The 13,600-nt window shown below is 46.9% G+C and overlaps 1 protein-coding gene across 1 annotated transcript in view; it reads right to left on the reverse strand.

The window, feature by feature from the left end:
- LOC144821935 (alanine--tRNA ligase, mitochondrial-like) overlaps positions 1 to 9,705 on the reverse strand; it is a 189,817-nt gene extending 180,112 nt beyond the window's left edge. The window contains exon 1 of the mRNA XM_078679085.1: positions 9,491 to 9,705. Within this exon, the coding sequence (XP_078535211.1) occupies positions 9,491 to 9,685 (195 nt within the window). The 5' untranslated portion in view covers positions 9,686 to 9,705. The remainder of the gene's footprint in view (positions 1 to 9,490) is intronic.
- Positions 9,706 to 13,600: the final 3,895 nt, after the last annotated feature.

Here is a 13,600-nt window from a genome sequence, read left to right on the forward strand (position 1 = left end):
GGGAGCTAATAAATCTGAAATACAGAGGCTACAGAGAGTCCAGAACGTGGCCGCAAGATCTCTTTTGGGCCTGCGTAGAACCTGCCCAGTAACCAGTGACTTTCGTTACCTCCACTGGCTGACTGCGGCTAGGCGAATTGAGTTTAAAGCACTGTGTATAGCCCATAAAATTTTGAAACTGGCATCCCCACAAATCTTGACTGATCTTTTTCTTTATATTCCCACACGATCACTTCGATCCAAGGGACGATGTCTGGTAGTGGTTCCCCGGGTGAGAAGAGCCCGCGCCGGCGGGCGCTCTTTTCGTAACAGAGCAGCCATTCTGTGGAACTCGTTGCTAGCCCACATTCGAGGGCTTACCAATTATCTTCATTTTAGGAAAACCATTAAAACTTTTCTGTTTCCTCCCTTGTAGGCCTCCTGTGCTTTGGTGCGTGTTATTTTCTTGTTGCTTAGCGCCAGGATGCCTCTTAGCTGGGGCAGCTGTTGCGCTCTATAAAATTGTTTAACATTAACATTAACCAACTTTCTCGTTAAGGTCTGACAATGCTTCTTTTAGTGCTTGTTTGCACAACTAGACTAGAAGATGTCAGCAGACATGTGCTTAGCATCAATGTGAGAGCTCATTGTCCACTTTCACCTGTCGATCGAACTGTGCATTAAATGCACGCATGCAAAATTGGAGTCACTGTTGACACTGACACAGACCGCATTAAGTGTTGAATTGTCTGTGAATGGCAAGAGAACGACAAAGACAAGAAATTGCACAACAAATTTGCATGAGAAAATGTTTATAAACTGCAGAATAGCTGCATGAGACAGCATGTGGAGAAGCGTGGCTCAATGGTTAGAGCAATATAACAAGGTGAGGCGAGTTTACGCCCCAAACCAACTGCACTGCTGTAAATGCCTGCTTGGCCAATTCATTCCACTGTTCATCCATCAATTAATCCATATTTACAAGCTAATCCAAAAGATTTTTTCACTCATGTTTTTCTGTATTTGTTTAACGCTCTGTAGAGATTAGCTTGTAAATATGGATTAATTGATGGATGAACAGTGGAATGAATTGGCCAAGCAGGCATTTACAGCAGTGCAGTTGGTTTGGGGCGTAAACTCGCCTCACCTTGTTATATTGTCACAAATACAAGTGCCATCAGGGCAAGGCACTTCACCAACGTTGCATGCATCTCTTATTGAGTCATGGATTAGTTTGCAAAAATAGAATAAAATGGTGTGCATCCCGGTTTTCCTCACTGTTTGCCTCAATGGTTAGAGCGGCAGACCCTGATGCAGAGGTCTGTCCTGGGATCAGGGTTCAATTCTCGCCTCGGCTGCTCTTGGACTCAATTTCCCCGGACCTGATAATTCTCGCCTCTGTGCCTAGTCTAATCATGGGTCCCACTCTGTGACTCTGGGCAATAGCTTGCTTAATCTCCACAACGGCCCCAGCAGCGCTTGGATACCTGGCTTCACCTTGGGGGTGCCCAGGAGTGGACATTTCACAGGAAAGCCAGGATGGGTTCCACAGCGGTATGAATACAGCGCTACGAGACCTCTGGGTAGAAGTGCCCTATATAAATACAAATACATTTACATTTACATACATGACAATCCGCAGCATTTGCATGACCGGACAATGGGCTCCCAAGGAGTTGCATGAGACCATCTGCAATGCAGGATTTCATCAGGTGTATTAAGATCATTATAAATGGTAATAACACATAGATTATATGTTTCTGACTTTGTTATGGCAAAAAACAATTTATATGCATAGAACAAAGCAGTTATGTTGATGTAATGAGCTATAAGAAATGACTCCTTTAATGGACACTACTATTCTAGACATTGCCTCGAAACAGCTGCATTTCTCCAGAAATCCCCATGCAGGGTTGCTGACTTAAACCTTTTCTAACACTACACAGGTACCCTGTGTATAGCTTCGTCTTTTGTTAGTGGGAGGTTTTGGCTCAGGACAGATGGAGTTTGACAGCCATGAGCTGTCCAAAATAGACTGAGCAGCATCAGTCACTGGCTATGTGCTACAGTGGATGCCAAGGTCTGTGGATGTAGACCGCCCCACTCCCCCCACACACAGACCTTCACTGGCTTGTACTTTTGTTAGTAGATCCTTGAGCTCCAAACACAAACTTCAGAAGATATCCAGGGTTCTTAGTTTTCCCTAGTAGAAGGGCAGGAAAAAGGAATAATTTACAATTGGGTGGTAATGGGAAATCCACTTATTTTTAAGGAAGCACTAAGACGAGAGAATCATTCACTAGTGGTATTTTCTTAACAATGCCATCCCTACAATGAATGAAACGCTCCTATAGCTACCGGGGAACTTCCTGGGAATAGTTTACTTTCTTCCTCACTGCCCCAGGTTTCCAGTAGGGTATTGCCTAGTGCAAATGGTGCGTCTATTCCTCAGACGTGCACCTTGTTACCTCCAGCACCTAGGCCCCCTGTTCCGGCCCCCAGGAGATCTAAGTTACCCCCTGCGCCGCAATGCGCGCCGCAATCAAGGGCGTCAGTGGGTCCTATAAATGCTCCGAGCGATGGTCTTGCCCCCCCCCCTGATAGACGCAGGGTGGTTAACCTGCCCCCAGAAGCTGTTCCCTATACGGCAATCATGGTGGGAGTTCCTGAGCTAATTGGTGGTGTTAGGGAGTCTCAAGACTCCCTACGCAATAAGGTTATAAGCTGGCTCAGTATAAATAGACCGCTGCCTCCAAACTTGAAGGGTGAGGTCCTGATGGTAAGGAGGATCCCATGGATTGGCCCTACTACAAAGATCAGGTCAGGGGATTGCATCGTCCTAAGTTTTAGGAGCCCACACGTTGCAAACTATATTTGCAACTGGCTTGTAAGGCCCGATAAGTCCAAAATAGAACTTGTACCCCTTTCTTACTTCTATCCCAGTGGTACCAACATGGTGGGAGGGAGTGAGAAGGGGTGGACTAGGGTGGGCTTTGCTGTAGATGGCTCCCGTTATAGATCAAGGCACTCCCTACCAACTGCCCAGGCAAACTTCATCCATCACAACAGGTTTTCCTGTTTGGACCAGGTTGATTGACCACAAATTAGGTCAATCTTGTCTGGTCCTGGGAAGACGGTGGTGGATGCGCTAAGTTGCGTGGGATCGGGTGTGGTCCCCATGTTGGAACCAACCCGGCTGCACACCGTCAACGAGCGAGGGGTGGACACGGACGATAATTTGTGCCAATTGGGTCCCCCACCTGACATCGGGTCTGCTCATACTCTCCAGACAGGGGCAGTGGAGCGGGCAGGCCCTGCAGCCATCGCTGTCTGTGGATTTGGTTCCCCTGTCGCTGGTTCACACACGGTCATCCAGCAACCTCCTCCTGGAGCTCATGGCACCCTGCCACTTGATCCAGGATTGAGAATCCTCTCCTGGAATGTGGCAGGAATTGCGAATAAGGAAGGCTCTCCTGAATGGGACTCCCTGGTAGGTGGATGTGATATACTCCTCTTCCAGGAGACCTGGGCGAGGGCCGCTCAGTCCAGGAGAGGGTTTGAAGTATTCGAGATCCCTGCCAAATGGGCGGGGAGGGGGAGGCCATCTGGTGGCCTGGCAATCTGGATTGCGAGTCACACTGGGTGCCAGGCGGAGCAAGTTCATACATGTTCGCAGGACATCCAGTGTGTGCGGCTCACTTGGCCTGACAAATCCTCGTGGGCCATTGTCAACGTCTACTCGCGTCCAGTGGCCTCGCCAAATGAATCACCTACCCTAAACGATCTGGCCTCATTATTGGGCCAACTCCCGGGTGACCTCAAGGTGGTGCTTGGAGGAGACTTCAACTGCCACTTTGAACCTCTGGAAGGTCTACTGGATGGTGTCCTTACGGCCGAGGATGATCATTGGGGGGTCCCACCCTCATCTTCTCCTCACCCTAAGGCCTGGTCCCCTCTAGCACTACAGCTCATGTCCCTTACCTTGAACTGCGCACTGAGGGCATGTAATGGTCGTACCCCGTCCGATACCCCCTCGGTGTGTACTTTCAACAGGAGGGGCCACGAGTCGAGGCTAGATTACATCATGGTGGACATCTCACTTTGGCCCAAAGTGCTTGACTTTAGGGTAATTAAGAGGTCAGACAGCGACCACAATGCCCTTTGCCTAAATATCCTGTGCCCTCTGCTCAAGACGGACCCATCCCCAGTTGGCCAAGGGGATGATCTGGGGGGTTTGTCCCTGACCACAAACAGGCGCCGGGTCAAGTGGGGAAAGCTGGTGAGCTCGGAAGAGTCCATTAAGAAACTATATGAGCTGGCATTACCCAGCTTCATGGAGGTGGATGTTCTATTGAATGATCCAATAACTCCAAATTATTACGAGAAACTGGGAAATATCCACCAGGATCTAGTGAGGGACCTGGCTGAGGTTCTCCACCCGGAGGTTCCAACCCGGAAGAAAAGGACCGTTGTTCCCTCCTGGTACACCCAAGATTGCAGGGCAGCAAAATCTGAGCTCATTGCAGCAATAAAAGAGGGCTCAGACAAGGCCAATGTAGTGACCTTAGGAAGCACCACAAAGCAGTACTGGCGGCTGCAAGGTCCGAGTGGGACTGGACCCATTGGCAGGATCTCTATGGTGCCCTTAAAGTGAGGGACTCCCGGAAATTTTGGGCCCTAGTGAACAATGGGACTGGGGAACTCAGCAAAGCGATTGAGCCTAATATAGCCCCCGCAGTCTGGGAGGCTCACTTTGGGGCTCTCTACCAAGATACTAGTTCCTGCCCGGCCGCAGAGCTGCAACTGCCCTTGGGTACTCAGGAGCCTGGAATGGATCTATCCCTGGGGGAAGTGGAGCATGCCCTCGAGTGCTTAGCAGTGGGGAAGGCGCCAGGACTGGACAGGCTACCCGGGGATCTATTTAGGCACCACCCGGACATCTGGGGCCCTTACCTTCTCATTCTTTTCAACGCCATTCTTGGAGGTATGGCGATCCCTGGGTCGTGGTTGGGGGCAGAGATTGTACCCATCCATAAGAAGGGTTCTACTCTGCTCCCCTCTAATTACAGGCCTATAAGCCTGATAGATGTGCCCCAAAAGCTTTTTGCGCGCCTTATTTTGGACCATCTCCTAGACTGGGTCGAGGATAATGACATCATGAGCCCCCTTCAGGCTGGCTTCAGGAAGAACACGTCGACCATGGACCAAATTTTTCGCCTCCTTCTCCTGTACTGGAAGACGGTCACGCTAGAGGGAGGTCGACTGTACATGGTCTTCGTGGACCTGAGGTCAGCCTTCGACCTGGTCCCGAGGGGGAAGTTATGGGAGGTTTTGCAGAAGCTAGGAGTTCCCCCCCACCTCCTTAGAATCATCATTAGGCTGCATGAGAACAACTTTGCGGTAGTAAGGTGTGGGAGGGATGGTAAGCCCTCGGGTAAATTCCCGGTCCGCCGAGGTGTCAGACAGGGCTGTGTTTTGGCTCCAACACTGTTCTGTCTGTACATTAACAGCGTCATTCAACATCTTGACGCTGTTGAGGACAATGACGCCCCGGTTTTGGCAGGAAGGAGGGTCCCGGCAATAATGTTCGCCGATGACACCCTCCTTCTCTCCAAATCACCCATGGGGATCCAGAGGATTGTGGATGGTTTTGGTCAATTCTGTCGACAACATGGGTTGGAGGTGAACACGGAAAAAACTAAGTTCATGATCTTCAACCCTCCCACCAAGACCAGACCCAACCCAAAACTGGGGGCAACTAGCCTTGAAAGGGTCTCTACCTTTATATATCTGGGGGTTTCACTTCAAGAAAATCTGACATGGGACTCCCAGGTAGCAAGATCCAGGGTGAAACTTTCCCAGCTATCGGGTGCACTCTTGAGGGTGTCCAATAAGTCCACCTTCAAGCCTGTTAGTCCGGCCCTGGAAATGTACAGGACTCAGGTGAAGGCAGCTGCCTCGTATGGCAGTGAGCTGTGGGGGCATAAAGCTGGGAAGGTCATGGCAGGGGTGGAAAATTGCTTCCTCAGACGCTTACTTGCTCTCCCGCAAGGCACACCACTCCTCCCCTTAAGACTTGACTTGGGCCTTCCGTCAATTGCAGAGGATCTACGGTCGAAACCCGTGAAGTTCTGGCACCGGGTATGGACTACCGAGGAACTGCACCACTATAGGCAGGACCTTACACACGTCATGAGGTTGGATGTTAATGGCAAGATCCCTTGGCTGGCATTCATCAGGTCGGAATGTTCTAGCCTGAAGCTGCCAGACCTATGGGATGACCCAGCCCAGGGATGTAGAAGGATATCGCGCAAAACCCTCGCACAACTCTACAAGAACAAAAGCCTGGCTGATATGGACAATGCCTATGACAGTGGCACCCTGACGGGTCGTTTTATAGTATCCAAAAATTCTTATGCCTTTGAACCTTTTATGGATTTTATTTATCCTCTTTTGGCGAGGAAATTGTTCCTGCAATGGAGGTTTGGTACGCTCCCTACTAAAGTCTTCACCTATAAATGGTTGACAGGGGGTGACAAGCTCTGCCCATGCTGTAAAGTTAAGGATGAAGACGATTTGCACATAATGTTCAGTTGCCATGTCTATCGGAGCCCGAGGAGGCGCTGGTTAGCCCCACTATGTCGGAACCTGGGCTTCAGGAATTATTTACAGGCCTACAGGGTTATGAAAACTAATACCCTGGGCCACATTGTGTTTGTGGTTTCCAAATTCTTAATGGCAGCATGGTTAATAAGGAAGAAAATGTCTGGTTAATCCATTTAACCCTGTATTTTCCAACACTGCAGGACCAGTTGGTTTTATTGTACATATTGTCTTTTATCTGTATGTATTTTTACTGCATCTTTTATGGCCTATGTGGCCGAAATAAAGAATTTTTGGATTGGATTGGATTGGAATGAAATTCCACTGGTGCAATCTCCTCTAGAGCCGGCACTTCCATCAGGAATCAAATGATAATTGGGATTTCTATAGCGCATTATCACCACTGGTCTCTAACCGCTTGAGAGAATGCCCAACCTTGGTACCATAGTAGGAAGTGTGCCCAGGATTCGCCTACATTGTGCCCCAAGCTCCAATAAACAGAAGGGTTTTTAGTTTTTTCCTAAATGGGAGGAGAGCTGGCTCCTTACTGAGCTCTGCTGGCATCTCTTTCCAAAGTTGAGGAATCAAAGAGGCGAAAGCTCTAACCCCCCATGGACAAGGTCGAGAACGGGGGCAGACCAGCCGGCCAGCATCAGAGGAGCGCAGGGACCGTCCTGGCCTATAATTTTCCACGCGTTCCTTAATATATGCTGGGGCTGGACTATGGATGGCTTTGTGGGCAATACATAGCCCCTTTAATCTTGTTCTCTGCTTGATCGGAAGCCAATGCAGTTGCTGCAGTAAGGGGGTGGCGTGGGCTCATCTAGGGAGCCTAAACACCAGTCTGGCAGCCTCATTCATGACTACCCGAAGTCTAGACAAGAGTTTTACCATTCTCTTTCTCTCTTCCTCCTCTCCACTGATTCTTTCTTAATTCCATGTTCTCCCTCCTTTCTTTTCCCCTGTCCTTCATCCATCTGCTTCTCTAGCTTTCCTTTAATTCTGTGCTCATTCTTCTTTTCCATGTATTGTCTCTCCCTTCTTTCCTCTTCCCATTTCGTCACCCCGCCATGTGTGCCAGTATGAGCGTGGAGTATTAGCTTATTTGCAGTGTGTTCCTTATTGTATGTTCTCAGTTTCATCTGAGACAGTGCCCCTGGACTCACTCTAAGCGACATTGTTAGTGTGCCCAAAGTGGCACATGTTGGTGCTGAGCAGCGCTGTGGGTGCCCGGTCAATCAGTGCTCTGCAGATCATGGTGAATGTAATGTAGTGCCTAGTATACTCAGCAGCTGAGGGTGTGGTGGGACAGACAGGAGCTGGAGCCCCATGGGCATAGTGACTATGCATGCCTGGCAACTCACCCTCATTTAGCGAGTCACACCCTCTTTTAAGTTCCATTCACCTGCTTGACCAATAAATGCCTCTGTGGGCTTCATTGGGCCTTCCCTTTTCAAACCTATATCACCCTCCAAAAAAGTGTTAATTCTCCATCCACCTTAATAGGGCCACCCACTTAAGCACCTGGCTTCACCTGCATTTTTGAGTCAAGAGGTTGACAGGTACACTCTGTTTGTAAAGCTAGCTGTACGACATGCCGCGGCATCCAGGACTGTTGTTACTGCCTGTACGGCCATCCAGCTGCCTGCGGCTCACTTGCCTCAGACCAGGGACACTCAGTACATGCCCTGCTCCCCCTCACCAGACCACTGGACAATTCCAGGTGAGTGTGCCACCTACAGAGGTATTTGGGCTTTTTGAGACTTTTTTATGTTATTTCTTTTTCTCAACAACCAAGAAACTCACCCAATATATGTAAACGTACCACCTCTTGCAATACTTTTTGGTAAATCTTAAATATATTTTTGCTTTTTTAAGGAGCACAAAAGTTTCTTGACGGCATAAGAGAATTTTGCATGAGAACCAGACATTACACTTATTTTGAGGCACAGAAAAGTTAACCGATTTGCTCAGTATCACAGGATGTTGACTTGAGCCGAAGCCGGGACTCAGTGGTTGCCTCCTGTAAGGTGACAAGTCACATTGTCTCTAAATATGTAGGCCAGAGCCTGGTAAGCCTTAAGCTTATCCCAAGTTTGGGGTAGATGAAACGTATGTTCTGTTTGTTGATCTTTTATATTTACGACCAGTGCTTTAAATGGGCTAGTACTGAGTACCAACTCTTTTTTATTTTAATATATAATTGTCAACACCCAATCACTGTTAAATGTAATCTTAAGTGAATTTGCTATTTGTGTATATATATATATATATATATATATATATATATATATATATATACCACCATTATTTGTATCTCTTCCTCGAGTGACTTTACAACTTGTACTCTTGCAATTTTTCCCTCCTTTCACTCCACTTGTATATTTGCATTTTTTTTCTTTTTTTTCTGTTTGTATCTCTTATGTAACTCATGTTATCCAAAGTCCTTATGTATCGCAACTGGTTCTTTTGTTAAGCGCTCTGACACCTTTGGGTAATGTTCGCGCTATATAAAATCGCATTAAATAAATAAAAATAAAAAAGAAGGCGCTGAGTTCCTGCACTTCTCAAAAGAAACATCACACTTTTAATTTGAAAGTGCAGGCACTTCTCAGAAACAAGCAGGTACTCTGGGACAGAATACCTGAACTTCTAATTTTACAGTTCAAGTACTGTTAACGACTTAAAAAAGCAAAGCACCTTAAGGCACAGGCAGCAGGCACTACACCCGGAAGTAACACATCAGCCTGACCGCGTCATCCATCTTAAGGTCAGGCAAAACATGACGTCCGCTGCCAAACCAGTTTGAAAGACAAACTATCACTTGATAACTCCTCCCCTTCCTCGATGTCCCGCCCACTATCGCAGAAGCCACGCCCCCACTCCAGCCGCACTGACGCTCATTCACCTGGTTCATGCCCGCGTTGACGAAGAGCAGGCTGGGGTCGCCGCGCGGACGCACGGGGGCGGAAGGCACGCGCTGGTGCCCGCCGCGCTCCCGGAAGAACGTCAGGAAGGTCTCGCGCACCGCCGCCGAGGAGCAGAGCGCGCGGCGTGTGGTGACCAGGGTCCCCCTGGCACGCAAGCAGAGGCGGGCCGCCATCTTACGGAGGGCACCGAAGTGACAGCAGAGGGGCGGGGGGAGCGAACCGCCGAGATAGAAAACGGACAAACGGCGTACTAAAAACAGAAAAGGGACGAGGGGATTAAGTGATAACATTGAAAAGGGACTACGGTACTCGACCCTAAAAGAAACAGGAACTGTTAAGGTGCACCTCTGAATTCTGGGACTTGTAGTTTTTTTTTAATTCTATTATGAAATAGGACTGCAAGTCCCAGAATTCAAAGGAAAAATCCTGGCGTGGCACTTGGCTGCAGTGAGCTGGAGTGGCAGACCATGCAGGCACCAGTGGACATTTTACCAGCCTTCTGGTGTCAATGCAGTGGCGTAACAAAAGTTTAAAGGCCCCCCCCTGCAATGTACACGGAGGGTGATGCGGAGGCCTGTGTTACTCCCCTGTTTCAATGTTAATACACTTTTTATTTATTTATTTTATGCGTTTTTATATAGCGCGGACTTTACCCGAAGGTGTCCGAGCGCTTCACAATAGGAACGTTAATGATACATGAGGAGAAAATTACAAGTGAACAAATTACAAAAGCCAACGTTAGGTTACATGAGGTAAAAGTGACAATGGTGAGCAAACAAAATACAAGAGGTAGCAAACGGTGCATTACAGGAGGAAAAAAGTGACGTGTGCAATTTACAAAGGCATACAAAGTACAAGTAGAGGTATAATACTGCAGTAAATGGCAGACACTCAAAACACAAGAACAAACGTTACGTAGGCAATGGTGGCACTTGTGCAAGTATCTAAAGCAAACAAAATGTAAGAGGTAGCAAACAGTGTGTTACAAGAGAAAAGTGACGTGTGCATGTTACAAAAGAGAACCAAACACAGGTAGAAGGGTAATACTGCAATAAATGGCAAACACTCAAACCACAAGAACACACTGGAAAGGCACTTCCATAGTCATGGAGAATATAATTTCCTATAATGGAAGCTCTTCCTTCAGATAATAGAGAGGGCGAGAATTATATTTGGGAGTGTCTTTGAAAGAGGAGAACTTTGAGGTCAGTTTTGAAGGCCTGGGAGGAGGTGGTGGTCGGGAGCTGAGGCGGAAGTGAGTTCCAGATTCTCACTGCATGAGATTGAATGCACTTGAAATGAGCTTGGAGTTCACTCAAGTTACCCGGCTCCCTTCGTGAGTGCGCCATACAGGCCAGGCTTTTCTTTCCATTCTGGGACTTGCAGTGCTGTGTAGCCCATTATAAAACAAACCAGCAAGAATGGAAAACAAAAGCCTCGACCAGATGATTTATTCACTCCTGGGCCCGGTGCGCTTCAGAGCAGTGAAGGTTGTGTTTTCTTCTAGAAACCCCAGAGTTAGAACATGGTGTCCTGATGCCAAAGAGTTTTCTGGGTGGCCAACTCGCTAATGTCCGTTCAACCATACAGTCTGCATGCCTAGACACGTTGCATGCACAGAAACACTGTGTTTCTAGATACATTTTGCGTGCTCCTAGCCACATTAAACATGATTATCGGGCATAGGGTTGCCACCTTTCTTACAAAAAATAATATATAGGCCATTTGTTTACAGTTTGCTATTCAGGAAAATGGAAGAGATTGTAGATGAAAAATAATGTATATACAATTGTCATGATTCTTTAGTAGTATGTCAAATAATCCTTTGTTTGTTCTAACACTCATTCAGAGGCAGCTCTCAGATATATTTCTACTGATTTCTTTGTGTGTTTCCTGGTTTAGGCTTATGCTTCAGACTGGAAAATATACTGGAGTTCACTGTTTTTCATAAAATGTTTACCGCTCTGGACTTAAAAAATACTGACCAGGATGGACCAGGGTGATTATGAGCCCGCCGAGCACTTTTTTGTTGGTTTAATTCCATCACATCCTAGTTTAAATGTTAATGTTAAAAATATTTATAGAGCGCAACGTTCACCGGGTAGGTTTCTTGGCGCTGGGGGGACCGAGCTCCTGGTGAATCAAAGGCTCAGTTGGGGTAGGCTTGTTGGAAAAGACACGTTTTAAGTTGCTTTCTAAACTGAGGAAAGGTGCCGGTAGTGCGTATTGAGAGGGGAATAGAGTTCCAAAGTTGGGGGGCAAGTGTCGAGAACCGACGGCCCCCATGTTTGATACGCCTGAATCTGGGAATGGCCAGTAAAGATTGGCCAGCAGATCGAAGAGTGCGAAGGGGAGTGTATTTCTAAGCCTGTTGGAAATGAACTTTGGGCAGGCATCTGACAGCTCCTTATATGTTATACAACCCAGCTTGAAAACTCCTTGTTGGCTCACAGGGAGCCAGTGCAGTTTCCTCAAAGAAGGTTTAATATGCTAAATCAAGCCCTTTTAGAAGAAATCTATTAGCTGAACATGGAGTTCATAAAGTTTGATTATTTTGTGCCCTTTTTCCAGGACCTGAAGAAAAAGTCTTAAAATCTACATCCGCCTTTTCCCATTGTATAATTGATGGAAGGAGGGTCACTGGGATGTGCAGACACCACCACTTGACATCTTGCTTTACCATTGCATTTATAGAGACTGTTTTGTGTATAAAGGCTTTTTCTTACATTTGTCCCATGTGGGCAAAATGAATGTGTATGTGCCTGCCAGTAATAGTAAATTCTGCGTAAGGAACCTGAGCACTGCCAGTTGGTCTCAAGGTGCCCATGCAAGCTACCTGCAAGGTAGATGTAAGCATTAGTGAGTTTATCTGTTGAAGCAAACCTGCCAAGTTTGCTTATGTATGACATTTACATGTTTGCTATATATTTCTATGTGGCATTTCAACGCCCTTCATGTGACACTTTGAGTTACACTTCATCAAGAATGGAACAAGGCTGTTATGTTTTTTTCATTTCAGACATGACTTCCTTTTCTGAAACACACTGGCCTAGAAGGAGATCTTAAAATATTTGCTGTATTCCTGTAGTACTGATACAAGCAATACAGTCTGTTTGATGGAACACACTCTCTTTATAAACCACCTGGGAGAGTTATTTACAGGTGATGAGTACATTGACCTGTTAGAGCTACAAAGCACAGCAGCATGGATCCTGTGGGCTGCAGACAGGCAGAGCATCAATAAGATGAAACTGTGTGTAGTAATGTAGACTTATTGATTCATTACTGTAAGTTCCAAGGAGCATGGACTTCTAGAGCACATCATTCCATGTGTTTCCATTGGTTGTTCTAGTATATGGTTCTGTTCAGTTAAAGATGTAGCCATTGTACGTGGATGCTCCAGTAAACAGCTACTTGAAATCTGATTGTACTCAGAGATATCATTACTGCAGCTACAACAGTTTGGCAACAAGGATGGTACCTGCCACCGCTACTGCAGGAGCTGCCTGCTCTGTCTGCTTCATCACAATCTGTGCAGAGTAGAGCCACGGTTCAGAGGAACAAGGAGCGTCGGCCTGACTGGTGGCGTGGTGAACAATCAGAGAATACCCTGCCAGCCTGTTGTAGGTGAAGCTGCTCCTTTGCACTTCCTTTAAGTGTATGAGACTTTTAAATGCACTGTAGAAGCAAAGGGCTGTACTTGTGAAATCTATTGTATTCAATATAAATCTTAAAAGGGGCTTACAGCCCGCCTCCTTGCTTTCCTTGTTTTCCATTGGTTGGTTCCTGTGCTTGCCACTTACATTTCCTTTATTTCTATTGGCTGTAGCATACTGTTACCTGCATTTACCAAAGCTTGTACTTATGTGCTTCTCTCATCAGTTTCCCGTTGCCGAAGTACTGTTCCCATGCGCTTTTGGGACAATTAAAAATATTTTGCCTACACAGCAATCGTACTGTGCTTGTTTACCTAATCTCCCCTGCACAGCACATTTACATAATCATTCTGACCCTAGCTGCCCTTATCTCAAGCGTGCATGCCAGCTCTGTTTTTTCCATTTATTATTAAGGCTTGAAGCGCATCGCGC

This window comes from Lissotriton helveticus, chromosome 2_2 (assembly GCF_964261635.1).
Source record: "Lissotriton helveticus chromosome 2_2, aLisHel1.1, whole genome shotgun sequence".
NCBI classification, from domain to species: domain Eukaryota; kingdom Metazoa; phylum Chordata; class Amphibia; order Caudata; family Salamandridae; genus Lissotriton; species Lissotriton helveticus.